The 26,529-nt window shown below is 38.4% G+C and overlaps 1 protein-coding gene across 6 annotated transcripts; it reads left to right on the top strand.

Annotated features, from left to right (window-relative positions):
• Positions 1-11,739: 11,739 nt before the first annotated feature.
• Positions 11,740-17,961, top strand: LOC111892649 (uncharacterized). Of its 6 annotated transcripts, none has more exons than XR_006191688.2 (9): positions 11,740-12,113; positions 12,354-12,461; positions 12,626-12,786; positions 13,758-13,821; positions 16,770-16,830; positions 16,947-17,020; positions 17,105-17,244; positions 17,440-17,572; positions 17,689-17,961. XR_006191688.2 is itself a non-coding variant. In XM_042901978.1 (7 exons), the coding sequence occupies exons 1-7, from the start codon at positions 12,081-12,083 to the stop codon at positions 17,097-17,099; spliced, it is 507 nt and encodes a 168-aa protein (XP_042757912.1). In that variant the 5' UTR covers positions 11,740-12,080; the 3' UTR covers positions 17,100-17,236. The 6 variants fall into 6 exon arrangements, 1 of the variants encoding a protein (XP_042757912.1); XR_006191687.2 differs by having other exon boundaries at positions 17,684-17,959; XR_006191689.2 differs by lacking the exon at positions 16,947-17,020 and having other exon boundaries at positions 17,094-17,244; positions 17,684-17,958.
• Positions 17,962-26,529: the final 8,568 nt, after the last annotated feature.

Here is a 26,529-nt window from a genome sequence, read left to right as displayed (position 1 = left end):
TGAGGTATACACATGATTATTCAACTGTACTATTTCGTTGCAAGTGGTTTGATACTCGAACAGGAGTTATTTCTAGTGATAGTTTCACCAGTATCGACACACGACGCGAAGCATACAAAGATGATCAACTCATATATGCGTCACAAGCCAAACAAGTGTTCTACATCAGAGAGCCTGTAACAGCCCAAAATCTCAAGTATTGTTAAGTTGCATTTTGGGGGTGTTTTAAAGGGGAGACTCGACGAGTTGGAGCCAGACTCGCCGAGTAGAGTCGCAGGTTTGGTCGCGGGTTCACGACCGGACTCGACGAGTCCAGATATGGACTCGGCGAGTCGACGCTGTTCAGCGGAAACCCTAGCCGTTTCGTATTGGGTCGTATATAAGGGTTGTTATGTCGTCATTTCACGTCTTTTGGCCGATTGTGGAGAACCCTAAACGACTGTGGCATCTAGAGCAAACTTGAAGGCCATTATTGACTTTGAAGGAATTGTGGTGCAAGAAGAGGAAGGATTTTGGCCAAAGGAAGAGCAAGGGGGTCGAGTTCTGAGGTTTGGGGACACAGAGAGTACGTTTTCAGGTTATGTTTCGGATCATTCCTGTTATTTTGATGTGTACACGAATTTAGGGTTTATGAAACCCATTTGGGATTAGATGGATTGTTGTGATGTTATCCAACGTTTATAACCCTGTATTAGTACCCCTTAGAGGTCCAGAAGGTCCTATGTTTGTATATTCGGGAAAATATGTATCTCAGGAAGCAGTTTGATCGACTGCATGGCGTGGACTCGCCGAGTCGGATGATCAGACTCGGCGAGTAGCTTGAAGATTCACTGGGACTCGCCGAGTTGTTCTTCAGACTCGGCGAATGGAGTCGGGGTGGCCCCGCGATTCTTCCAGGAGTGACTCGTCGAGTCAAAGAGGATACTCGACGAGTAGAAGGGGAATCTTAGAGGATTGAAGGACGACCAGACTCGCCGAGTCGCCAGGGAACTCGCCGAGTCCAGTCGAGCTGACAATGGACTGTTGACCAGAGTTGACTGGTGTGATTTCTTAGGGTCAGTTAACGTGGAAGATAGAGGTATTAATAAGGGATATATGATGTTACAGGGAGCTTGTAGCTCGGAGGATCAAGTGCAAGGGACTTTAGGAGTTGCTATTTTCCAGTGTCCGCGAGGTGAGTCTTCTCACTATACTTCACCCGGAAGGGTTTGACTTTTAGACCGGAAGGTCGTGTGTGTTATATTCATGCTATGTCTAGAGAGGTAGATGCTTTATATGTGATGTGTGCTTATATGTGATGTATGCTTATACGGGCCGGAAGGCGAGACTTTATGTGATAGAAAGAACGGTATGATGTATGATTTATGTGTTATGAGTATTATGTTACATGTGTTATGTTTTATACTATTACGGGCCGGAAGGCAATGTTATGTGGACCGAAAGGTCCGGGCCGGAAGGCAATGTTATGTGGACCGAAAGGTCCGGGCCGGAAGGCAATGTTATGTGGACCGAAAGGTCCGGGCCGGAAGGCAAACATCTTATGGGCCGGAAGGCGATTATCTCATGGGCCGGAAGGCATTGTACAGTTGACCGGAAGGTCAGGGCCTGGAAAGGCGTATGTGCGTAAGGTATATTGGGGAACTCACTAAGCTTCGTGCTTACGTTGTTTATGTTATGTTGTTTCAGGTTCTTACAGTAACGCGGGATGGCAACGGTTCGATTGTACACACCGAAGAAAGAGTTGTGTTATGGAGGATCCTGGTCTTCTATTATAATGAAAATGAAACTATGTTTGTAATTCGAATGTGAATAAGATTTAAAACAAGTGTTTTTAATATTAAATTGATTATTTAAATGAAAATTTTGTTTTTGGAAATTATGGTGTTACAAATTGGTATCAGAGCCTTGGTTTGAGGGATTCGGACGCGCCTACGGGTAAATCTGGACTCAAACTGAGGAAGTAAGAAAAAGTTTTTCAAATAAATGGTTTTCTAAAAGTGAATAAGAGTTCAAAGAGAAAGCAAGAAAGAGCAGTGTGTACAATCAGCCAGAGCCACACGGTGATTTCCCAAAATACCCTTACTTTTGTGTTACGAAATATTTATTATGCACTTATGAGATATTATTGCATGTTAGAGACAGGCTAGGTATTTCACATCTTAGGACTAGAGTGGCCTGGTTTGTGATGCCTTAGTCTAGGGTTTGCTGTTATATGTGCGTTATGCTTTTGTGTGTATGTGATGAGGGAGAGTATCTAGTTAGAACGCACAAGGGGTAAAGCTACGGGGTACGGAGGTACTTCCGAGGATGAGCCGAGAAGGTGGAGCTACCACAGATGGGGAGTCCTATGTATGCTTCAATGCTCGAATGCTGCTTGCTTTGTGCTTTGTGGAGTTATCGATGATGGGAGTCAGCTACTAAGTGAGTATGACGATACTCAGGAGGTAGAGGGCTGGCATCATTAGGAACTCTTCAGCAGCTGATAGCAAAGAAGTGGGAGGACAGCAGAAGGGACTAGGGAGTAAACCTAGCCAGATGAGTGCGCTGGTAGAGTAGAGGATTTCGCTGGAAAGCGAGCACGCGCGATGAGATGGGTGAAAGAGCAGGTTTATCAGCTACTTAGGAACTCTGGGATGGTCCGTGTGGAAAGTATGGGTAGATGTGGCAGGTAGTATGGGCCCGTACTACTGAAAGCAGAGGACCCATACTTGATACAGGGGGCATTCTGAAGGTCCTAAGGAACAGATTGAGGAGTGATGTTATGGTTCGAATACCATACATCGGAGCGGATACAGAGTGATGTTATGGTCAGGGCACCATACATCGGAACAGATTGAGATAGATGTTGTGGTTCGAGTGCTATACATTGGAGCAGATTGAGGAGTGGTGCTATGGTTCAGGTACCATACACCGAAGCATGTTGAGGAGGGATGTCATGGGATGAGTACCATGGTTCGTAGTGGATGATGCTTGTGGCTATCTTGTTACCCGGTTATCGATCGGACAAGCACGAGCGAGCGGGATGCGAGGATTCGCGAGATCCTGCGTGATGAGGTTGCTGCATTGTTGCGGGCTGAGTCGCCAGAATTGTTTGGGTCGATCAGGACCACTACGATTGAAGTAGTTTGATGAGCGATATGCGGCTTTCGCAGAGACGGCTGCCGCGGCGGTTACAACGGCTGTAGCAACGGCAAAGAAAGGGGCTAGTCGGGGTTTTCAGTATCGGGACTTCTATTATGCGAAGCCTCCCACATTCGATGGAGTTCAGGACTCGATTGTTGCTATGAGATGGTTATCAGACATGGAGGGGTGTTTCTCCACGAGTTTATGCCCTGCTGATCAGAGGGTGGGGTGTGCTCTGAACCTATTGAGGCTCGGGGCGAAGGATTGGTGGAGATTGACCACGAGGTCATTTTCCGATGCGCAGAGGGCTGCGGTTCCATGGGATCAATTCAGAGGGATGTTCAGTACTCGCTATGTTCCGCGGGATGAAAAGGAGAAATTGGCTCGGAAGTTCCTTAAGCTGAAGCAGGATTTGGAGTCGGTGACTGAGAGCACCGGGATGTTTATTGAGAGGGCGATGTTTTGCCCTGAGTTTGCTTCGGAGCAGGCTCAGATGTCCCGATATCCGAGTATGCTCAAGGGGGGGGGGTATCAGACAGTTCATGTCTGCGCAGAGGCGCGAGACCGTGTTGGTATCGCAGGAGGCCGCCATGTGGCGTGAGTTAGAGGTTGAGTTGCGGTTGCGTGAGATGAGGCAGGCCCCGATGCAGTCGCAGTCGGCGCCGAAACGGTCCATGACCGTAGACGTTAGAATGGGGGATCGGAGCGGTCACACTTGTGGGAAGTGTGAGAGAGATGGCACCGGAGTTTGTTGGCCCAGTGGTGCATGCCGCAAGTGCGGAAAGGAGGGGCATGGTGCACGGGATTGTCGGCAGTCAGTGCCAATTCGGGATTTCAGGATTTGTTATCAGTGTCGGCAGGTTGGACATTTGAGGGTCAACCGTCCACAGTTTCCTGCAGGACCGGTGCAGGCTCTAGCATCGGCCACCTTGAGGAGTTCAGGAGGAGGACAGGATGGAGCAGAGCCCAAGGGCTCAAGGTCGTGCTTATCGGCTTGCGGCAGAGGGAGACGGAGCAGTGCCGGAGGCAGCTGCGGGTATGATGCTCTCTTGATGTCTTGAGTAGCTTGCGTTGATTGTGGCGTATTGTTTGTGCTGGTGTCTGGTGTGGATTTCGATGCGGTATTCGTTGTTTCGCGGGTTTGGCATGGTTATGGATTGGTGCTTCAGGTTGTCGCTTGGCATTCGTTGTTCCCTGATGGTTTAGTATGATTATAGTTTGGTGTTTTGGTACCGGTAGCCTTGTGCGGTTTTCGATGCGATATTCAACCTTTGGCAGGTTGTGGGTTTGATTATGGGTTATTGCTTGGGAATTCCGTTGGTCATCGTTCGTGAGGGTTGATAGTGGAGATGCGGCACTGGGTTGAATGACGGGTAGCATCTGCAGTTGTGGAGTGGATAATTGAAAGATCGGATTCTTTTGAGCGGATTGATCAGGGAGGAGATGTGCTTTGCTGAGGGTTGCTTACGCTTGTGGGAAGCAGTCAGTAGGTAAATGTTCTCTTTGTGCAGGATGGTTCTGAAAGGTCGTTAATGACGGTCGGTGGCAGTTAGTCAGTGCTTTAGTGGGGGAGAATTGTAAAATTCTCCGGGAGATCGATGAGTATGTAAGGGTGCTTAGCTGTTAGGATTCAGCAGTGTTTGTCAGCGCAAAGTATAGGCCGACGAGAGCGAGTGTTGAGTATGCGGGGCGAGATACAGACCTAGGGCATTTGATTGTGGAGGCCTGAGAGGAGGTCGGGATCAAGCTTGAGTAAGTAATCGGAATTTTGCGATCAGAGTATTGGTACGTGATGGGTTGTACTGCATTAATCCCACGGGATTATGTTGTGCATGTTTCTAGAGCTGGAACCGGAAGGTTCCCAGAGTTAGAACCTGAGGGTTCGCAGAGTTTGGGTGTACGGACCCACAGAGATATAGCCTCGAGTGGCTAGTATGTGTTATGAGAGTCGGTCCAGTCATACTGGAGACTCTGTTGGTATTGCTGGATTAGCTCGAGAATTGCGGATCGCGTATGTTGCAGTGTGATTGCATTGGAAGGTCTGGCCCCGGGTTATTGATCTTGTTTAGCGGAGGCGGTGATTTTGATGAGTGGAGAGAGTGCATGGGATTGAGAGCCCCTGCAATGAGAACCAGAGTATGTGAATAGCAGTTACGCAAAAAGGGTGGTGTCGCTTGGGGCGAGCACCGTGGCACCGGTTGGAGTGGCATTATGTTCAAGAGAGTTCCGTGGAAAAGGAAAAGAGGAGGGTATGTAACTCCGAAGGGGGTGCAAGTTCACGAAAGTGAAAGCTGCAGAGCAGAGTTATGATTAGAGTATTTCGAGTATGGTTTTGAGCATCGTGTTCGCGGCAGTGGAGTAGGAACCCATCCGGTTGGGATGTCTGTTGAGGCTCAGAAGGGATGCATGGAGAGAGAAAATTTTAAATTCTCAGTGTGAATCTGATCAGAGTGTAGGGTGGATGTGGTGGTTCATCTTGGGAGATGTTCGAGGATATCATCAGTGTATCGGGTCTTTCCACCTGCGGGTGTTGGGACTAGTTCAGTATGTGTATGTGATGGCAGGAGGGAACCTGTGAGAGTTGATCTGAGAGGGAGAACGGATCTCTCAGTCGGTCCGGAATGGGCAAAGTGGGCTTTGGATCGGGGATCCGGTGGTTCAGGGTTTCCTAACCCTTATGGGTTGAGTGATCGTTGAGATTTGGAGCAGAGTGCATCTTGGGTAATTTCCGATTACAGAGAGTGATGAGCAGTTCAGAGTTCGTACTTTAGTTGACAAAGCAGACTCAGCAGGTTAAAGAGAGTTAGTGATCGTCTAGAGTTAACAGGAAAGTTATGCAGGCAGACGCCGTTGCGAGCATGTGATTCAGGTCAGCGACTTCGTATTTCTGACGGGGTGCTTCGATTTAGGAAGAGGGGTAAATGGGGGGCCCCGGTATGTTGGGTCTTTTCATGAAGGTGCGAAGGTAGGAAGGGTGGCCTATCGTTTGGAGCTGTCAACGGAATTGGGACGGATCCATGACACTGGTATGTGTCGCAGTTGAAGAGGTGTATAGCGGATGAGTCAGCAGTGGTTCTACTAGAGAACGATTAGGTGGATGCGAGCCTGTGTTACGTCGAGAGGCCAGTGGCCGTCGGAGATCGGAAGATCAAGGTTCTGAGGAACAAGGAGGTACCTCTGGTATTGGTTCAGTAGCGGCCTCGGGAGAGATCGGTAGTGTCTAGGGAAGCCGAAACGTGAGATGCGGGAGCAGCAGCCAGAGCTATTTTCAGAGTGAGACTTCGAGGGCGAAGTCTAATTCTAGTGGGGGAGAATTGTAACAGCCCAAAATCTCAAGTATTGTTAAGTTGCATTTTGGGGGTGTTTTAAAGGGGAGACTCGACGAGTTGGAGCCAGACTCGCCGAGTAGAGTCGCAGGTTTGGTCGCGGGTTCACGACCGGACTCGACGAGTCCAGATATGGACTCGGCGAGTCGACGCTGTTCAGCGGAAACCCTAGCCGTTTCGTATTGGGTCGTATATAAGGGTTGTTATGTCGTCATTTCACGTCTTTTGGCCGATTGTGGAGAACCCTAAACGACTGTGGCATCTAGAGCAAACTTGAAGGCCATTATTGACTTTGAAGGAATTGTGGTGCAAGAAGAGGAAGGATTTTGGCCAAAGGAAGAGCAAGGGGGTCGAGTTCTGAGGTTTGGGGACACAGAGAGTACGTTTTCAGGTTATGTTTCGGATCATTCCTGTTATTTTGATGTGTACACGAATTTAGGGTTTATGAAACCCATTTGGGATTAGATGGATTGTTGTGATGTTATCCAACGTTTATAACCCTGTATTAGTACCCCTTAGAGGTCCAGAAGGTCCTATGTTTGTATATTCGGGAAAATATGTATCTCAGGAAGCAGTTTGATCGACTGCATGGTGTGGACTCGCCGAGTCGGATGATCAGACTCGGCGAGTAGCTTGAAGATTCACTGGGACTCGCCGAGTTGTTCTTCAGACTCGGCGAATGGAGTCGGGGTGGCCCCGCGATTCTTCCAGGAGTGACTCGTCGAGTCAAAGAGGATACTCGACGAGTAGAAGGGGAATCTTAGAGGATTGAAGGACGACCAGACTCGCCGAGTCGCCAGGGAACTCGCCGAGTCCAGTCGAGCTGACAATGGACTGTTGACCAGAGTTGACTGGTGTGATTTCTTAGGGTCAGTTAACGTGGAAGATAGAGGTATTAATAAGGGATATATGATGTTACAGGGAGCTTGTAGCTCGGAGGATCAAGTGCAAGGGACTTTAGGAGTTGCTATTTTCCAGTGTCCGCGAGGTGAGTCTTCTCACTATACTTCACCCGGAAGGGTTTGACTTTTAGACCGGAAGGTCGTGTGTGTTATATTCATGCTATGTCTAGAGAGGTAGATGCTTTATATGTGATGTGTGCTTATATGTGATGTATGCTTATACGGGCCGGAAGGCGAGACTTTATGTGATAGAAAGAACGGTATGATGTATGATTTATGTGTTATGAGTATTATGTTACATGTGTTATGTTTTATACTATTACGGGCCGGAAGGCAATGTTATGTGGACCGAAAGGTCCGGGCCGGAAGGCAATGTTATGTGGACCGAAAGGTCCGGGCCGGAAGGCAATGTTATGTGGACCGAAAGGTCCGGGCCGGAAGGCAAACATCTTATGGGCCGGAAGGCGATTATCTCATGGGCCGGAAGGCATTGTACAGTTGACCGGAAGGTCAGGGCCTGGAAAGGCGTATGTGCGTAAGGTATATTGGGGAACTCACTAAGCTTCGTGCTTACGTTGTTTATGTTATGTTGTTTCAGGTTCTTACAGTAACGCGGGATGGCAACGGTTCGATTGTACACACCGAAGAAAGAGTTGTGTTATGGAGGATCCTGGTCTTCTATTATAATGAAAATGAAACTATGTTTGTAATTCGAATGTGAATAAGATTTAAAACAAGTGTTTTTAATATTAAATTGATTATTTAAATGAAAATTTTGTTTTTGGAAATTATGGTGTTACAGAGCCAAACAATAACCATCGGTGTGTTGTCGAGCATGTTAATCATCAAAGTATTTGGTATCTACCATCGAACGATGACCTTGTTCAAAATGTTGACAATGTCTCACACGAAAATGTAGACGATGTCGATGTACTTCAAAATATCTCTTCATCCGATGCTCCGCTTTTTATCGATTTCAGCATGCACTTTCAAAACATTCCTAGAGTCATTGTTGATGTAGAAAGTGCATCTGAAGTTCCTCTGCCAACTGGTAGAGTCAATGATGTTTCTGATTGCGATACTGATTACAATGACACCAATTCTGACTATGATACCGAAGAAGACACTGAAGGATATGAGGAAGATTCTGATTAGAATAGTTCTTATGTAATATGTATTTGTAATATGTGTTTGTAATATGAACTGTATTTGGATTTCTAGTTTAAATGGAAATGTTTATTCCTATCTAAATGTTTATTCCTATCTAAATGTTTATTTCTATGTAATGTGTATTTATAATAAAAATTGTATTTGTATATCTTATAATTTTTCAGGAAATGATGAGAGTGTGGCTGTTGTTTATGTTTACCATGACTGCTGTCATGGGTCGTGGACATGGGGGAGACGGAGCTGAGGACCCACCTTTCCCAGGTGGTAGAGGTCCTAGCCAGCACGAGCTGGATGGTAAGTCTTATCATGAATTTTTATTTACTATTTTTGTTCAATTATCATAAATTAAATGTCGTTTCTAATAATTTTTAATTACATTTGTAGTTGAGGGACGTGCCCGAAGGAAAGCTCGAGGAAAAGCAAAAAATATAAAGCTTGAAAAAGCAATCTTGTAGAACCAGGGGAAACCAATACCCATGCAATTTGATAGGGATATCACATTTAATCCCGTAGGAGAGGCGGGAGACATGTTTTCCCGAGAAGTTGGGAAAACAATGTGGCAGATGGTCCCTTTCGACAAATGGAGTTGGAAAAGAGTTTCCCCTGATATAAAGGACACTGTATTACAACATTTAGCGGTAATTATTTATTTAAACATATTTTATAGGTTTAACTATAATTGTTTCTTACTTGGTTAACTTTTTTTTTATTGTAGACAAAGTTTGATCTCAATCAAATGTACCAGGATGCACAAGCTACTTTATTGACAGAGAGTTTTCAAGCAGCCTTGTTAAGAGGTTTTCGAGAGCGTAAAGCCGACACTAAAGAATATTTCAAGATGGTCAGAGGGTATGAAGATATCCCGAGAGCATTGGCAAATCCTCCGGATGGTATGCTTGTTGATAACTGGGAGAAGACAGTTGAGTATTTTCAAACTGACGAACACAAAATTGCTTCAGAAAGGAACAAAAAAATCCGTGAAAAAAAAACAATTGTGAATCGTGGGGGTTCGAGCTCGTATAGCAGTACTTGCTATAAGAAGGTACCGTACGATACATGTAATTATTTATTTAAAATATAATCTAATTTTTAAACTTAAACAGAACCTTAAGAGAGTGGAAACATTTCACAAAGCTCATACCGATAAGAATGGTGTATTTGTTACTGCTGAATCGGAACAACAATATGTAAGTATTTAATTATAATTTTATCATATATTTAAATGTTTATTTATACTTAATTGTTACTCACTTTTGGGAGTTATAGAATCGGTTAGTTGAAGAGCTGCTAGAACAAACTCAAGGTGAAAGTGAGTTTACGCCAACTCAAGAAAGAGCTACGTTCGAGAAAGTATTAGGAGAGCGACGTGGCCACATTAGAGGCATTGGCCGCAAACCTTCTGGTCTCCCGACGATTCCACAGCCTTCGCAACCATCACAACCACCATCACAACCATCACAGGTAAAATAGCAATCTACTTTAGCATCGTAAAAAGCATGTTGATTTGGTAGTTTTGGTTTTGTGGTGGTTATTTGCTAAAAAGTTTGGTAATTTGGTTTTCTATCTTACTTTAAAAATAACAATGTATTTTGATAGTTTTTGTTTATGTTTGACGATCTAACTTATAAGTTTATATATATTGTTATTAATTATGTAGTTGGAAAATCTTCGTGCAATGCTCGCCGACCCGGCATGTAGGGATGAGCTTTATTCGTTTTTTCAATCCCAAAATAATCAAGGGAACGATGGGAACGACGATGAGGGTATGTAAGAATGAGTTTTATTTGCATATGTTGTCTCGTTTTGCTTCTTGGTAGATTGTAAAAATTTTGTTGTTTTGCTACTCGGATAGTATGACTTTTGATATTTAATTGTATTTTGGATGTTTGTTTGACACTATTATGTTTGATATTTAATAGGATGTTTGTTTTGTAATTAGCGTCGACGCTATTGGTTTTGATATTTAATCGAATATTGTTATTACCGGCGACACTTTTACCTGCGATATTATCACCGGCAACGAAAATCATTTTTTTTTAAAAAAATTGAAAAAAATTTACCGGCGACGCTTTTACCGGCGACAGAGCTCATTACCGGCGACACTTTTGCCGGCGACACTTTTACCGGCGACAAATGTCATTCCCGGCGACAACATTATTAGCGGCGACAATACTCATTAGCGGCGACATACTAATAGCGGCGACTATTATCATTAGCGGCGACAAACTGATCAATAGCGACGAGGCAGTAGCGGCGACTTATTACCGGCGACGCGTCGCCGCTATTATCAGTACCGGCGACTTTTGGGACTTTTACCGGCGACTTTTGTCGCCGGTAATGGCCTTTTTCCTTGTGGTGACTATTTCTGTAAAAACATTCTCGCACTAGACCTTTTATGGAATCTTTTTCTACGTAGGGACCTGTTGTATAATCTTTTTCTACACGTGGACTTTCCTGTCATCTTTATATATAATCGAGAGTTTCATGCGAAAATGCAAATAATTTGCGAAAACGCGAAAACAAGAAAAAAGTATGAGATTGTGTCACCTCAACCTTATATTTTGAACAATAATTCATCCAAACATTGAACTACATGATGATAATCGATTATAAATAATAAATTATTTCATATTAATAAAATATGATTTTTGACATTTTTAATATGAAAACATTAATTTAAAAGTGGTCAAGAACATGAAAAAAAAAATAGTTGATAAAATCGTCTTTAAATCTATATTATCATAACACAATCCAATATAAACTCCTTATCGTTAATTTATTACTAATAAATTTAATTTTTATAGTACTTGTGTTTGATTTTTATAAGATAAAATATATTTTCACGTTTTCGCAGAATATTTATGTTTTCGTATTAACCTACTTTTATATATATATATATATATATATATATATATATATATATATATATATATATATATATATATATATATATATATATATAAAGCAAAAGTTCAAACAACGAACCATTTTAAAGCATAGAACCTAAGAACCATTATTTTTTCAAGTTTTAGATCTTATATATATATATATATATATATATATATATATATATATATATATATATATATATATATATATATATATATATATATATATATATATAAGGAAATGAATCTTAGGAATAGTTAAGATGCCGTCTTTTTGGTAGAAATGGTCCCTCAACTGTATTTGGTCATTTTGTGTCAATACACATGTTTTGGGCGGCCTCTTTGAAATATCTTCCGTCCTTCCAGAACTCTCTATTACTATCCACAATTCACGTTTAGTCGGAAGAACGCCTGCAAGCAGACGAACGAAAGAGAGGGAAAAGTGAAGGCGCATTGGTTGATTTGCAAAGCTGAGATGGTCTCCAACTTCGAGTTCAAACTAGGCGAATGAAGGGGAAGCGAAGCCGGCGAAGCGCACCACTGACGGTAGTAGCAGAGGACGAAAGTTGCAATCACGACATCAGCAAATAGCGGTGAATAGGTGTTTGGTGGCTATTGTGGAGCTAGAAGGAGAAAAGAGTGGTGCGACGGGGTGGATCTCGGTCTGTGGGATGGAGACGGACTGCCTCCTCCGGCGATTGCAGGTAAATATACGAGGCTGCTTCAACAGTCACGGATTGTTTCTTTTCCTTTTTTTATTGTTTGATAGAAATCATTGGGCTGTTTGGGATCGATTGTTGACAGAAATCGTTCCCTTGCTCTTCTTCTTTCCCTTCTTTTGACTGTAAATGTTTAACCAACAGGTTTAGACGCGACTGTTTATTCCGGTGATCTTCCATAATAAATTAGAAACCTTACATCTTTTAGATGCGATTGTTGTTCAGATATACTTTTATGAATTCCTGATTAATTCTCATGGAATAACGGGTCTCCTTTTAAAAGCCAAAAAGATTGCTGCAAGTCCATCAACAACTCTTTCACAAAAAGCTTCCGTGAGTCTTCATCTTTCTCTTTCTCTTTTTCTTATTTTCGTTCCGTTAAACTTTTAGTCAAATTTTCTATATTGTAACTTTTTCCATCAATTAAGTTTGATGATTTTTGTGAAATCTTCTGGGTACTAAGAATTTCAATTTGAATTTTTACATTTCATTTTCAGAAACTGATGTATCGGCAAGAAAGTGGCCTTTTTGATTTCAGACGCACAAAAATTCCTCCTTTGTTGCTTGTAATTGATAGGAGTGATGACCTCGTTACTCCTTTACTAAATAAATGGACATATCAGGTAGAATCATCACGAGGGAATTTAAAGACAATAAGGTAGATTTACGTCTTTTTTCCATTAATACTCATTAATCTTTTTATATTTTGTAGGCCATGGTTCATAAGTTGATAGGTATTAAAGACAATAAGGTAGATTTAGGAAATGCTGGAAAGTTTTTAAAGGATCAACAACTCTGCTTTCACTTATCTATCTCCCAGTTGTAGTTAACTATATTTCCATTGATGACATGTTAAACAAGAAGTGATTATTTGTTTTTTCTTTTGTTTCAATATATTAGAGCATCCCCTTCTCCAAGACTCCATGAATAAAAGGTTACATTAATTAAATAAACGATTAGAACAGAAAAAAATCAGAAATGAGACTTTTTGAAGGATCGGATACCATGACTCTTAAGCAACATTTTGGAAAGAAATTAATTGAACGTGAGGATTAAAAAATGGGGAGCTCAAGTAAAAACATAAGCATAAAAACACTATAGTTTTAAAGTTGGATTTTTTTTTTTTTTTTAAATTGATGATTCATGTTTTCTTACTCATTTTTATAATTGTTGCAGTTAAATTCAAGTCTCCTCAATCACAGGTTAATAATTATAAATGTTTATGTCTTTCTAAGTATTTGATGAATATCTAATTAACATGTGGTTCTTTCTTTGTGGTTGTTGCTTCAAGGTCTTTGAAGATAAATACCCTTCAAGTAATATTAGTTTCCTGCTGATCACAAATCTGTTGTTTTTGGCCTATATACTAAGTAAATCATAAAGCTCAAAGTAAAATTATTATTTAACTAAAATCACAAAACTTAATTTCCAAATAAATTCATGAATAAAAATTGGTTAAATTGCAAATTTTCATTCCATTCTAGAGTCAAGTGAAGGATTAACAAAATGGAAGGAGTCATATTCCAAAGTAATGGAATGAATGATTCCATTCCATATCTGATTCAATGAAATCAAAAGGTAAATTTATAGAATCAAAAGTTAAAAATTAACTCTCCAAATGCAATGCAGGTGTATAACTAAGTTTCTGACTGGTCTCTTTTGTGTGAGAATGTTTCATCACCTCTACAATCAGGTATGAAAAAATATTATAGGTTTACAAAAAAAAAACTTACCCACCTTTTTAATATAACCATAAAAGTCTTTTTAATATAACCTTTTTAATACAAAATGTGGTGGGTTGACCTGCAGATAATTTTTCAACCTGTGTTGATTGAGATTCAGTGAATAATTAAGGAATATTTGCAGAAAATAGCAATGGAATTTACTTTTTTTTTGTGGTAATAATCTTTTAATTTTATTTTTATTATATGATTATTTGGCTTCACACTTTGTCCGAGACCATGCCAGAGAGCATTGTTCCATTCAACCCATCAAAATGGTTAATTTGGAAAAAAAATGATTTTATTGGGTCCAACTAAATTGAAAAAAATGATTTGATTATGCCACATGAAGAACTTGTCACTGTCGAAACATTTTTCGTATGGAGAGAAATATTTGAAGCAGATATAGCCCTTGAGAGAGCCAATTAACAGATTTTATTATTTTCCACAATTTATATAATTATTAATTACTACCGTCCGACTTTCAGGGTATTACTAGAATCAGCCCTTACGACAACCAAAATGTGACATCCTGAATTTCACGGCCAGAAAAAACCGATTTGTTTATGCTTTGTTTTATAAAATCAGAGTAAATCCTTTTGATTTAAAAGAGTTGCGGAATTTGTTCCCAAAACAAAATATGATAAAATTTATCAAAACGTTTCTCAAAGAGAACGTATTTTCATTAAATAATAAAACATCGGGATGTCATGTTCCGATACAGACCAAAAGCATAAACAATATAAAATAGACCTTACAACAGTTATTTATAACTACTAATCTATAATCCAAAATCTCTCGTCAAGACCACCAACTTATACCCTTGTGCCATTACCTGTAATGCAAAGAAAATTGAGTGGGTCAGGCTTGGGAGCCTGGCGAGCATATAGGGTTTTCAACCCACAATAATACATTTATTATATTCAATTATCAAACAACCAACCCAAATACCCATCCCCATATCTACTTTATTTTCTCAAGGGTTTACCCTAAGAATCCACTATCCTTCATTCATTCATTTCTAAGGATTTACCTAAGGAATTGGCACGAAGTCCATTGCTGCCAAAGTTTATCTATCAGGTACTAAATCCATAGTTATCAAACGCTAACTCCATAGTCGCCGGGGTTTACTCAAGCGGCGCTAACTCCATAGTCACCAAAGTTCACTTAACAATAGGCGCTAACTTCATAGTCACCAAGGTTTACTTAACAGTAGGCGCTAACTCCATAGTCATCAGGGTTTACTCAATAGGCACGATGTCACATCGTCACCAAGGTTTACTCGATAGGCACTAAGTCGCATAGTCGCCAGGGTTTACTTAATAGGCACGAAGTCACATCGTCACCAAGGTTTACTCGATAGGCACTAAGTCGCATAGTCGTCAGGGTTTACTCAATAGGCACTAAGTCTCATAGTCGCCACTATTTCATCTATCCATGTTCTACCTAACATTTTTGTAGATATAAAATACATATACATTTTAAATCATTTAACACCCGTATAAAAACATCAATTCCAAGCCCATATCAAATAGACAGATAATATATAACACATAGCACATATTTCATAGCTAATACTTTATATTTATGTGTTAGAAGAAAGTAACCACACACTCACATGTATAAACAACAATATATATACACATAGCACGTATTTTATAAGATACTTCATATCTATGTGTAAGATAAAAGTGACTATACACTCACTCGATCAGAAGATGATTGGACAGCACTACGACTTGTAGAAGTAGTATTCTTTGGTGAAACCGGGATCACTTCACACACCGGGTTTCTCGCGGGCAGAGCTTCGGCTCAGAAACTCTTTTCTTCTCGGGATCTTCGGGCTTCGGGACTTGCTTCGGGTCTCGGGGTTGATACCGGGGCTTCGGGGGGTTTAAAATAGGGCTTAGAGGGTGTATCAGGAATGGGAGAGAAGGGATGGAGCAACCATAGTCGGCTGGCCCTTCAAATCTATTTATAGGGCAAATTTGGCCCTTGGCACGTCGTGGGATCCTTTTTCCACGTCGTAGGCTTGGTCGTCATTGCATACATCATTGCAAGTTGCATCTGGGGGACTCCCGGAGGTGTCAGGAGACTTGCCACGTCGTGGCACTGCTTGCCACGTCGTGGTCTCTGACAGTTTTGGGGTTTCGCGCCCCGAACTTCAGAAATTCATAACTTTCGCATACGAACTCTGTTTTCGACGTTCTTTATATCGACGCGAAGGTGAGATTATGCTCTACAACTCTCGTTTAGACTCCATTGGCTAATTTTGACTTTATTTTTAATATATTATAATTATATTACTTATATATTATTTTTAGTAGGCCGGGACAGGAAAACTCCGTTCGAAATTCATAACTCCTTCATCTGAACTCCGTTTTCGTCCGTCTTTCCGTCGTTGCACTACTATCGATGAGATCTTCAATTTTCATTTAGATTGTTTTGGATAAATATCTCTCTAACGTAAATTCACTATTTACGTCGCACTGTGTTGTGCCGGTTCTGTCGCGAAACTTCGACAGGTCATAACTTCTTCGTTATAACTCGAATTTCGGTGTTCTTTATATTTTCGGAAACCTTGAGACATATACTACAACTTGGTTAAGATTAATCCTTCTAAATAATATTCCATCAAAAAGTCATTTTTGATTCTTATTGTCTCTAAATTGACTAGCCATAATCTACGGGCGTTACAAAAAAAAAAAAAAAAAAGCAAAAAAAACAAAAAAACAAAACAAAACAAAAAACAAAAAACAAAAAAAAACCACTAGAAAACAATGGTTCCAAAGTGGAAGAGCTTCTGCAATAAGTTATTATGTTTATGACTTTATGATGATGTGGCATTGATGACTTCAAATGGCAATGATATGGCGATGACATGGCATTAACATATGTTTTATATTGTTACTTTTGGCAGATACATGCAACACCAATCATGGAAGGATCTAATGATGAAGAGGAAGGTGATGATTCTGAAGGTTTGTTTTCTCACTATTTTCTCTCTATTCAAATAGTTGTCAATATATGGAATTTATTTTGAATATAATGTTTATTTGGTTGTAATATTTGATGTGTTACCATGTTGTTAACTAAGAGCCACAACATATTGATGAAGTGACACTCAAAATTTTGTCTATATCTAGAGTATATTCTTCACGTTTTTCACAGGTGACATCATAGTTTCAGTACATTTTTGTCCCTGGAATCACATAAACTTACTAAACCTAACTTTGATTTACAGCAATGATGCAGGACTTAGTGGTGGTGGATTGCTTATACAAGAGAAGATGCAACATGGTCCGGTGAACATGGTGTCGGGTGCTCAAAATGTGAATGGGGTTGCGGTCGGTGGACTTGAATGGTATTTGGGTAATTCGAGGTTTTCTTATCAGGTTAGTCATAGTTATGGCAATGGAATGGAATGACAACATAACATTTCAATCTTTGGAATTATGGATTCGGTTTCATATCAGTTAAATGGAACAGTTATGGGTGACTCTCCTTCATATCTGTCGTTTACTTTTCAGAGTATCCAAATCTGTGGATTAATATAAGAATTCATTTTTATGACCCTTTTTTTTATGTAGGGATATGAGTTGTTACATCAAAGGAAGCCTTACATCCAACAAGTTTATTACTAAAAATTTGGCACTTTGTGTAAAACTCCCATAAAGTAATGTGAAGGAAGTTGCTCAGAAGGAACCCAAGAAGAAGCTCAAGGTATGGAATGGAATCATTCATTCCACTGGAATGAAATAAAAAGCATTTTGTTTTTGTTGGATGGAATTAAAGTGATAAAATTAATTCGATTCTCTTTGTTTCATGTTTTAGAAAAGCTCTGTGAATGCAATCTATACCACAAGAGAGAGAGAGAGAGAGAGAGAGAGAGAGAGATTGCCCCGATTGTTTTTTTTTTAATTTATTGTAGTACAAGAATGTTTACCATGAAATTCATCAATTTTTTTAATTTGAAAGGTGATGGGGTTACTTTGTTAACATTGCTCAACTGTTTTCCCAAATCTATTTGTTATTTATCTTTGTACATTTTCCCAAATACAATACTATAATAGGAAGAATTTGAAGGAGGCCAATCATATGAAACATGGACACATTTCAGAATGACACACAAAAAAAAAAGCACACACCGACCAGGGCGAAGCCCGGGGTACGCTGCTAGTTATTTGTCTTAATTTTTTTCTAAAAATAAAGAAATTCATAACTTTTTATCTTCTTTCCATTGATATCAAATTTGATTTTTTTTTTTACTTTTTTTATCTGTTCAGATTCACATTATGAATCTACACAGATTTCACAAGGTGAAACTGTACAGATTCACAGTGTGAATCTGAACATATCAAAAAAAAAATTATCAAATTTGATATCAATGGATGGAGGATAAAAAGTTATGAATATCTATATTTTTTGTTTTTTTTTTATAAAAAAATTGCTCTAAAAGTTAAGAAAAAGATTGGTTCCTTGGTTCTAATGTTTAAAATGGTTCCTTGTTGTACCCAACCCTATATATATATATATATATATATATATATATATATATATATATATATATATATATATATATATATATATATATATATATAGGCAACATCAATGGAGAACCAAATTAAAGGAAAGTACCAATAAATTATTTATCTATAATGAATTGAGGTACCAAATTTCATATGTGCATATATATATATATATATATATATATATATATATATATATATATATATATATATATATATATATATATATATATATATCAAAACAAAAGATTATATGAATGTACTTATGCACTTTTTTTTATTAAAAATCATATTTGCACAAAAATATGAATATGCATTAAAAATGATTTTTTTTGAATTTTTTTTTAAATTTTAATTTCAAAATACGAGGTATATATTCACTTATTTGGAAAAAAAATTATTTTTTTATTTTAATAATTTTTAAAATTTTTTTCATAAATCAGCGAAGATACTCCTTACGTTTCGATATTAATAATTAATAAAATGAAATTTTCAAAAATATGAATTTTTAATGCATATTCATTTTTTTGTGTGTGTATGCATATTTTTAAAAACATGTGCATATACATATGCATATTTTTTAAAAATATTTTCAATGCTTCTATATTTATACATAAGAGTAAGGATATACATATATACATGAATAAATATGTACATATGCATATGAATAAATATATACATATAACAATTAAATACATATGATTATGCTTATGTATACGCATATGCATATAAATAAGTAGATGAATATGCATATGAATAAGTATATGCATATGCATAATAATAAGTATATGCATACGCATGTATGTATATAAATAAGTATCTGCATATGCATAATAATAAGAATAAGTATATGACATATGCATATGTGTGTATATATATCTATACTATCTTATAAAAGAAATCTTATTATTTCTATAAATAGAATCAATATAATAATAATTTTTTTTAAGACGTTCAAGTCTTTAAGCTTAAAATACAACCAACTATTAATATAATAATATTATAATATATCTTAAAAATGATAATGCTAGGGATACAAGTATTAAAAACACATTTAAATTAGTATTTCCTTATTTTTAGGGATTGAATTAGTATTTTCATCAATTTTGACCCAACTTGTACTCCTAAAATATCTCTTCTTTGGTATCTGGTGCATTCGAAATCTGAAACACTTCTTTTCGACAAATCCTTTGAAATTTAAAAGCTCATTCAAATTGGAGTTTCCTAATTTTTTGCATAATATATAGTTGACTGGAGACTAATTCAAATCTTCATCTCCTCCTCCATGGAATCCACCACCACAATATTTTTTGGTTTTGGCATTGCACTTTTTATTTTTGTGAAAACGATTGATAATGGTGCAAGTGTTTTTGGAAATATAACATGTCTCCGAATGGAACTAATTGCTTGAAAGAAACTATTCGCTGCCGCCGCTTTGCACGGGCAAATGGCTAGTATATATATATATATATATATATATATATATATATATATATATATATATATATATATATATATATATATATATATATATGCATATCTATGCATATGTATATGCATAATATTCCATATGCATATGCTTATGAATAAGTATATGCATATGCATAGTATGACATATATATGCATAAAAATATGTATATGTATATTCATAAGTATATGCATATGCATATGAATAAGTATATCCATATGCATATTCATATACATAAGAATAAGTATATGCATATGTATATGAATAAGTATATACATATGCATAACATGTCATATGCATAAAAATAAGTATATGCATATTCGTAAGTATATGCATCTACATATGCATAAGAATAAGTATATGTATATGAATATGAATAAGTATATGTATATGTAAATACATAAGAATAAGTATATGCATATGATAATCCATATGTATATGTATATATGTATATGTATTTTCATGCATATACATTTCATATGCACATACATATGAAATGTATATGCATGAAAATATATATACATATAAACATATGCATATTAAGATGTATATGGACATGCATACTAATACATATTTAAAACATCACCCGTGCCCACTTGTTCTCTTCTTTGTTTACATTTTTTTCTTCTACCAGCTGACCCTAACCTTCTTCTTTCCCTGCAATTAAACCTCACCAAATCAATGCCTATGGAAGGAAAAATAGAAAATAATAGTAAGATTATAATAGAAATAAACTCTTGTGACACACCATTAATAGAATTGTAGATTAATGTCAAATGAAACAACAACAATCACTATATCTTGGTCTGAGTATTTAAGCAAACTAATGCCAAGGGTAAGGATGTCATATCCAAAAAAAAAGATGAAAAACCATTATAATTGTAAACATAGAAGCTCTTAGACAAAGCACACATATCAACTTTTGTCAAATTCAAGGAATATAAAGTTTCCAATATTTGTCATTCTTCCAAGCTACAGTTACCGGTACCAAGGGTAATAATGTTACTTTTTCTGAAAAAGAAAGAAAATTATCTGGTTAATTTTTGTCAACATTGGTAACCAAAGAGAATTATATTAAAAAAAAAACTCATTAACCAAAGAGGAGTCCAGGGCCTTCATGGTACCATGTAGGGGTATTTTTGTCAAATCAAATAAAAATATGTTTTTGATGGGTTTTATGCATAAGAACAATCCTATGTGCTCATACAAACCCTAATGCTTGGATCTAGGTTTCTCTATTGAACATGCTTTGAATCCAAGACTAATAAACTTAGATCTAACATATTATAAACTGAATTAGGGTTTATAGAATTACCTTTAATTGTTATATAGAAATAACAATCAATTCCTTGCTTGGATTGGCCTTAGAAAGCTTAGTGCCTCAAGTGCTGCACCTCTAATGGAGTCACAAACACCTTATGCAACTTGGATGAAGAGGAGAAGAGAGGGGAGGCACCAAAAACGGCTGGAAACCCTAGAGAATCAGTTGTCCACGTTTTTGGGGCATAGGGGCCCTTTATATACATGTAGGCTATTAGGGTTTACAACTAGGAAACCCTAATTTGACTGCTTAGGCCCTAAGCAGCCCATGGACTCCTTAAACATATCCCTTGGACGATTTTTAATGGGCTTCCCATATAATTCGTCCAACCTATATATTATTAGGTGATCCATAGCCTAATTATAATTATCTTATAATTACAACTTCAGTCCCCTAAGTTTAATTAATCTCTTTTAGCCACAAAATCAATTAACAATTAATTCTTGACTAATATTAATTAAACAATATGATTTCTCCTTTAATATATTATTCTCATAATATATTAATAAATCATATTTAAACCTTTCTCTCCTTAAATCATCCTACAAATTGCTATGGTGAAGGCAACCCAAAAGGACCATGCTCATAATCGGGTCAAGTACATACCAGAATAGTTATGGACTTAGACACTAATCCAACAGTTTTATCCTCATATTCACCATCTTTTCAAAGTGCCAATAGAACCTTGAAGTAACACCGTTTGTGAACTTCATGCAGGAGATTATTGTTTTACATCTGTGTAACCCCCTAATGTAGCCATGTTACCAATAAGGGGTAGTGTGTGTCATTTTACTAGACTATATAGACCAAAATCCAAACACTGCAGCAACCACCATCATATTTATACCTATAATTTTGTACTTCAATCCGAGATAAGTGCAATAAATGAATATAAAAAGCAAGAAAAATGCAATAAATGACATTGAATTGAAAATAATAAAATATTTTTTGAATGTACAATGCTACTAAAACTATAATTTCGGATTAAAAAAATAAAAAAAATAAAAAGCTCACATCTGATCAGACCTGGTACCGATAGACATGAATAAACTAAAAGATTGAAAAATAACTTAGTAGTAATTTGGAATAAATGGTTTTCTTAATAATTGATTTATAAATTGGAAAGTTTTACCTTAATAAAAATAAAAAAATTTGGTTGTGAAAACGGGATGTTACAAGTTGGTATCAGAGCTCTGGTTTGAGTTAATTGGAGGAACACTTGTGTGAATACAGTCTCAAACTACGATTTGAGAGTTTTTGCAAAATGTTTCTGAAAAATAAATTATAAAAAAAGAGTTGGGTTAAGGACATGGGCTCGGTCTATGGTCATATCCGTGTTTGATTGTTGGCTTGGGATCGGGAATGTGTACATTGACTTAACTTTGATTTTTTCAGGAATATGTGATGTTTATAGTCAACGAGAGCCCGAACAGGAGAGTGGTTCCCAAAATACCCATACTTGTTATATTACTGGGTTTTGATCTTGCTGGTATATGATTTGATAGAAAAGCATGCTAGTGATAGGTTAGGGATCTTTAGGAATTACATGATAGAATTGTCTGATTATATGATGCATGATAACTTAGGGTTCTTCTTGTAGGAAATTGACATCATTACTGTAGTTGGTTAGTGTACGCAGAATAGTTGTACATAACTAAGATTCTATATCCTGAGAATGTTTGGTTTAGAGTTATTTCATGTTCTTGTTTGATGAAGGGCTTAGGTTAGAATCAGGTATTCGACTGTCTATATGGTCCAACGTTATGTATGATTAGCATACACAAGTGTTGTAAGATTGGTGGAAGTTTCATGGGCGAGTTGTGTGGGGTCTGCCGACCAGTTGTGTAATGTCTAGCCTTCCTCTAGGATGAGAGCATAGAGTGTATGTGTATTCATGTAGGTATTGTTAGGGTTGTTGTGATGATCTTTTGAGACAAATACGGGTAGGTGTGGAAGCTAGTATGGTCTCGTACTAGTGGAAGCACAAGACCCGTACGTGTAGCAGGGATGTCAGAAACCCTAAGGTTTTGTGGGAATTTGGTCCCCTTAGTGTGATATGCGTTTTATCTAATATATCCCCGGTTATTTTCAATATGGCGATTACGAGACGATTTGAGGCTAGATCTGGATCAAGATCAGGATCAGAAGACTAGAATGGTCTAGCATTGTCTGAGGACCGGGTCACGGAGATCATTCATGAGGAGGTTGTTTCTTTTATTGGGGGCAGATATCGGAGCTAGTTGGGCTTGTCAAGGCCACTATGATGGAATACTAGCCTGACCAATATGCTACACTTTCTAAGGTTGTTGTTGTTGTAGCCACTGCGACTGTTTCTACCATTAGGGCTCGAGGGGAGAGAGCTTTCCAGTACCAGGACTTCAATAATACGAAGTACCAAGAGTTTGATGGGGGTCTCGGAACCGATTGTGGCGATGAGATGGTTGTCTGACGTGGAGGATTGTTTCTTCACGTGTTTTTGTTCGGATAATTAGAAGGTCAAATGCACCCTAAACCTTCTCAGGTTGGGGGCAAGGGATTGGTGGAGACTAGTGACTAATTCTTATACTCCTGAGCAGAGGGCCGCGGTGACTTGGGAGCAGTTCTCATAGATGTTCTGTGAAAGGTATGTTCCCCTAGTAGAGAGGGAGAGAATAGCCCAGGAGTATCTAGATCTGAGACACACAGTTGAGTCAGTGACGGAGATCACCAAGATGTTCACTGATAGGCCTTTGTTTAGTCCTGAGTTCGTTGCTTCAGAGTAGGCTCAGATGACTCGGTGCTTGATTATGCTCAAGATGGACATCCGACAGTTCGTGTCCACCCATCAATAGGGCTCTCTCGCTGAGCTTTAGGATGTCGCGAGGAGGTGAGAGATTGAGATAGAGACCTAGGAGAGGGAGCAGTGTCAGGCTTCAGATCAGTCCTAGCCTGCATCGAAGCAGTTCAGGTCTGCCAGCTAGAGTTCAGGATCAGTTGGAGGGAGGCTGAAACCTTTTGTATGCCACAGGTGTGGCGAGGAGGGCCATTGTAGTTAGGAAGGCCACATCAGAGCTCATTTTCTTTTTCTTAGTAAGGTTCTGGATCCTATGCCCTTAGCTTGGTAGTTACCTGATGGTCGTCAAGGGACCGCCAGGGTCTCGAGGACCGAGATTTTAGTTGGCAGTTCTGCTATTCAGCAATTGTGGTAGTATTGGTGTGCGTCTGAAACTTCCGTCTATGTTTCAAGTTTAGTTGTAATCTTGGGTGGTCAGTTAAATGAAATTATTTTATTTAGCTTTGTTTAAATCGATCTCTTTTTATGTATGGATTAGTTATCTTTTTCCTTGATTGTATGCAAGTTAGAATGTATGAATGGTGTGTGGGTTTAGATTCTCATGTGTATATCGATATCGATAGTTGAGATCCAGTGGTGGAGTTCGATTTAGTCTGGATATCGAAGGTCTATGAAGTTCTCAGTTTCTAGCATATTTCAAGTCGGGGAGAGTTGAACCTCCCAGCAGACATCCTTTATGCTGAGATTCAGTTCTTAGTCGGATTTCTTTAAGTTTGAGACTCTGCGCAATTGCCAAATCTTATGGTTTCATAGCAAGATCATCGTCAGCTATTGGATTTTTCTTCCTTTGATTTGTATTAGTCTTAGTTGTGATAGCATCTGCAGGGCGTGCTTGTGCTTAGACCCTAGGGTGTTAGGAGCTCGGGTTGAGGGTTTGCTTGTCTGTTATCGTCTGATCGGGGGTGAGTCCGAGTGTTGATAGTGGATAACTTAGCTGGATTGTCGGAGCCAAGCAGGATTGTGGTCTATTTTAGTATGTAATCAGTTAGTTTTATTGCGGTAATGCCCTTAGTTCAGGGTTGCATGCCGGCGTTTGGCTGAGAAACTCTAGGCCAATTGATTCAGCGGATTTTCGTTCATGTTGGTTGTTGTGGGGGAGTTCATCATGAAGTAGAAGCGAGAGAAAATTTCAAGGACAAAATCTAATTTATGCATATGTTTTTTCACATGGTTTCTTAAAGATTACCTATAGTGAAGCACCTAACACCCTAGGACGAAATCTAAGTGAAGCACCTTAGATCCAGAATCACATCATCAGTTGACATCACTTGGAGGTATGAAGTTCTGAACTTGGTGAATTTATACTTAGATATTGTTTTGGGCTTGATCTTATGTTCTTTTGGTCCCATAAGCTTGGTATTATGAGTGGGGGTTACTCTAATCCATTTTAGTTGTCATTTCAGAGGTTTTGGAGCCTCTTGAGTCATAAAAATGTAATATTGGACACTAGTTTCTTCTCTTGCATGGCCTAAGTTGTCTTAATGGATTAAGAGGTTAGGATCTTTAGTGTTGGGCATGTAATGGCCTTGCAAGAATATAAAGGTTGAAACTTCATGGTCAAGGACGTAATTTTGGACTTGGATCTGGAAAATGGACTTACAGGCTTAAGGATTAAGCTCTTAATGAGTTGGGTTGGTAGCTAGCTGCATACGCTGCACGTGCGTGGTCAACAGGCCCCTATCTAGTCAACCAACGCATATGCTGGGCATACAACTGAGTATGTTGGGCGTACTCAGCTTGGTTAAATCGGTTGACTTTTTGGAATTTTGACTTTTACCTAATTTTGACAAAGATTGACCAACAGGTATTTTGTGTATTTATGATTTTGTTTGAGAATTGGGCATTTGGGTGGATAGGTGACAGTTAGAGCTAAGATTCAGAGTTGGCCCCTCATTAGCTATTTTTCAGATTGAGAGGTGAGTTTTCCACACTGTACTTATGGATCAAAATCACCAAGGCTGGTCCATTGGATTGGATATCCTGTTATATGATAGTATGTTATTATGTTATAAATATATGTTAGATTTGGTCTCACTGTGCAACTCTTGTCTGAATCCAACTGTTGTAGGGTTGAATCTTTTAATATAATATTATTTAAGTTATATTACATGTGATTATATTTATGCAGTAGTTAAATGACACCAATGAGTGTCGTTTGGCAGTTGATGGTGGGGTAAGATGTGGATCCTAGGATAGCCTTAGGAGTATGTAGTGCTTATGATGCGTTAGTAGGTGTTGGGAGTATCACTATAAGTGAGTATAGATGTAGCCGACCAGTTTTGGAATGTTTAGTCATTCTTGAGAGGGCGAGGATATGATGTATGCATATTCTAATGTGTGTTGTTAGGGTGGTTGTGATGATCCTTTGAGAAAAATATGGATAGGTGTGGAAGGTAGTATGGGCCCGTACTACTGAAAGCAAGGGACCCGCACGCATCTCAAGGAAGTCACAAACCCTGAGGGTTCATATGTTTGGGATGTCGTGATTATATGTGTATTGTGGCATTTCTACTACAAATTGGTTCATTT

Source organism: Lactuca sativa, chromosome 5, assembly GCF_002870075.4.
Source record: "Lactuca sativa cultivar Salinas chromosome 5, Lsat_Salinas_v11, whole genome shotgun sequence".
Taxonomy (NCBI): Eukaryota; Viridiplantae; Streptophyta; class Magnoliopsida; order Asterales; family Asteraceae; genus Lactuca; species Lactuca sativa.
This window is presented reverse-complemented; position numbering and strand designations above follow the sequence as displayed.

Bases quoted from the DNA above. Each gene is read 5' to 3' on its own strand.
- LOC111892649 (XM_042901978.1), top strand. From the start codon at position 12,081: ATGGAGACGGACTGCCTCCTCCGGCGATTGCAG. The intron at 12,114-12,353 runs GTAAATATACGA...ATTGTTGTTCAG, and splicing joins GCCTCCTCCGGCGATTGCAG to ATATACTTTTATGAATTCCT. The intron at 13,822-16,769 runs GTATGAAAAAAT...TACTTTTGGCAG, and splicing joins TTCATCACCTCTACAATCAG to ATACATGCAACACCAATCAT.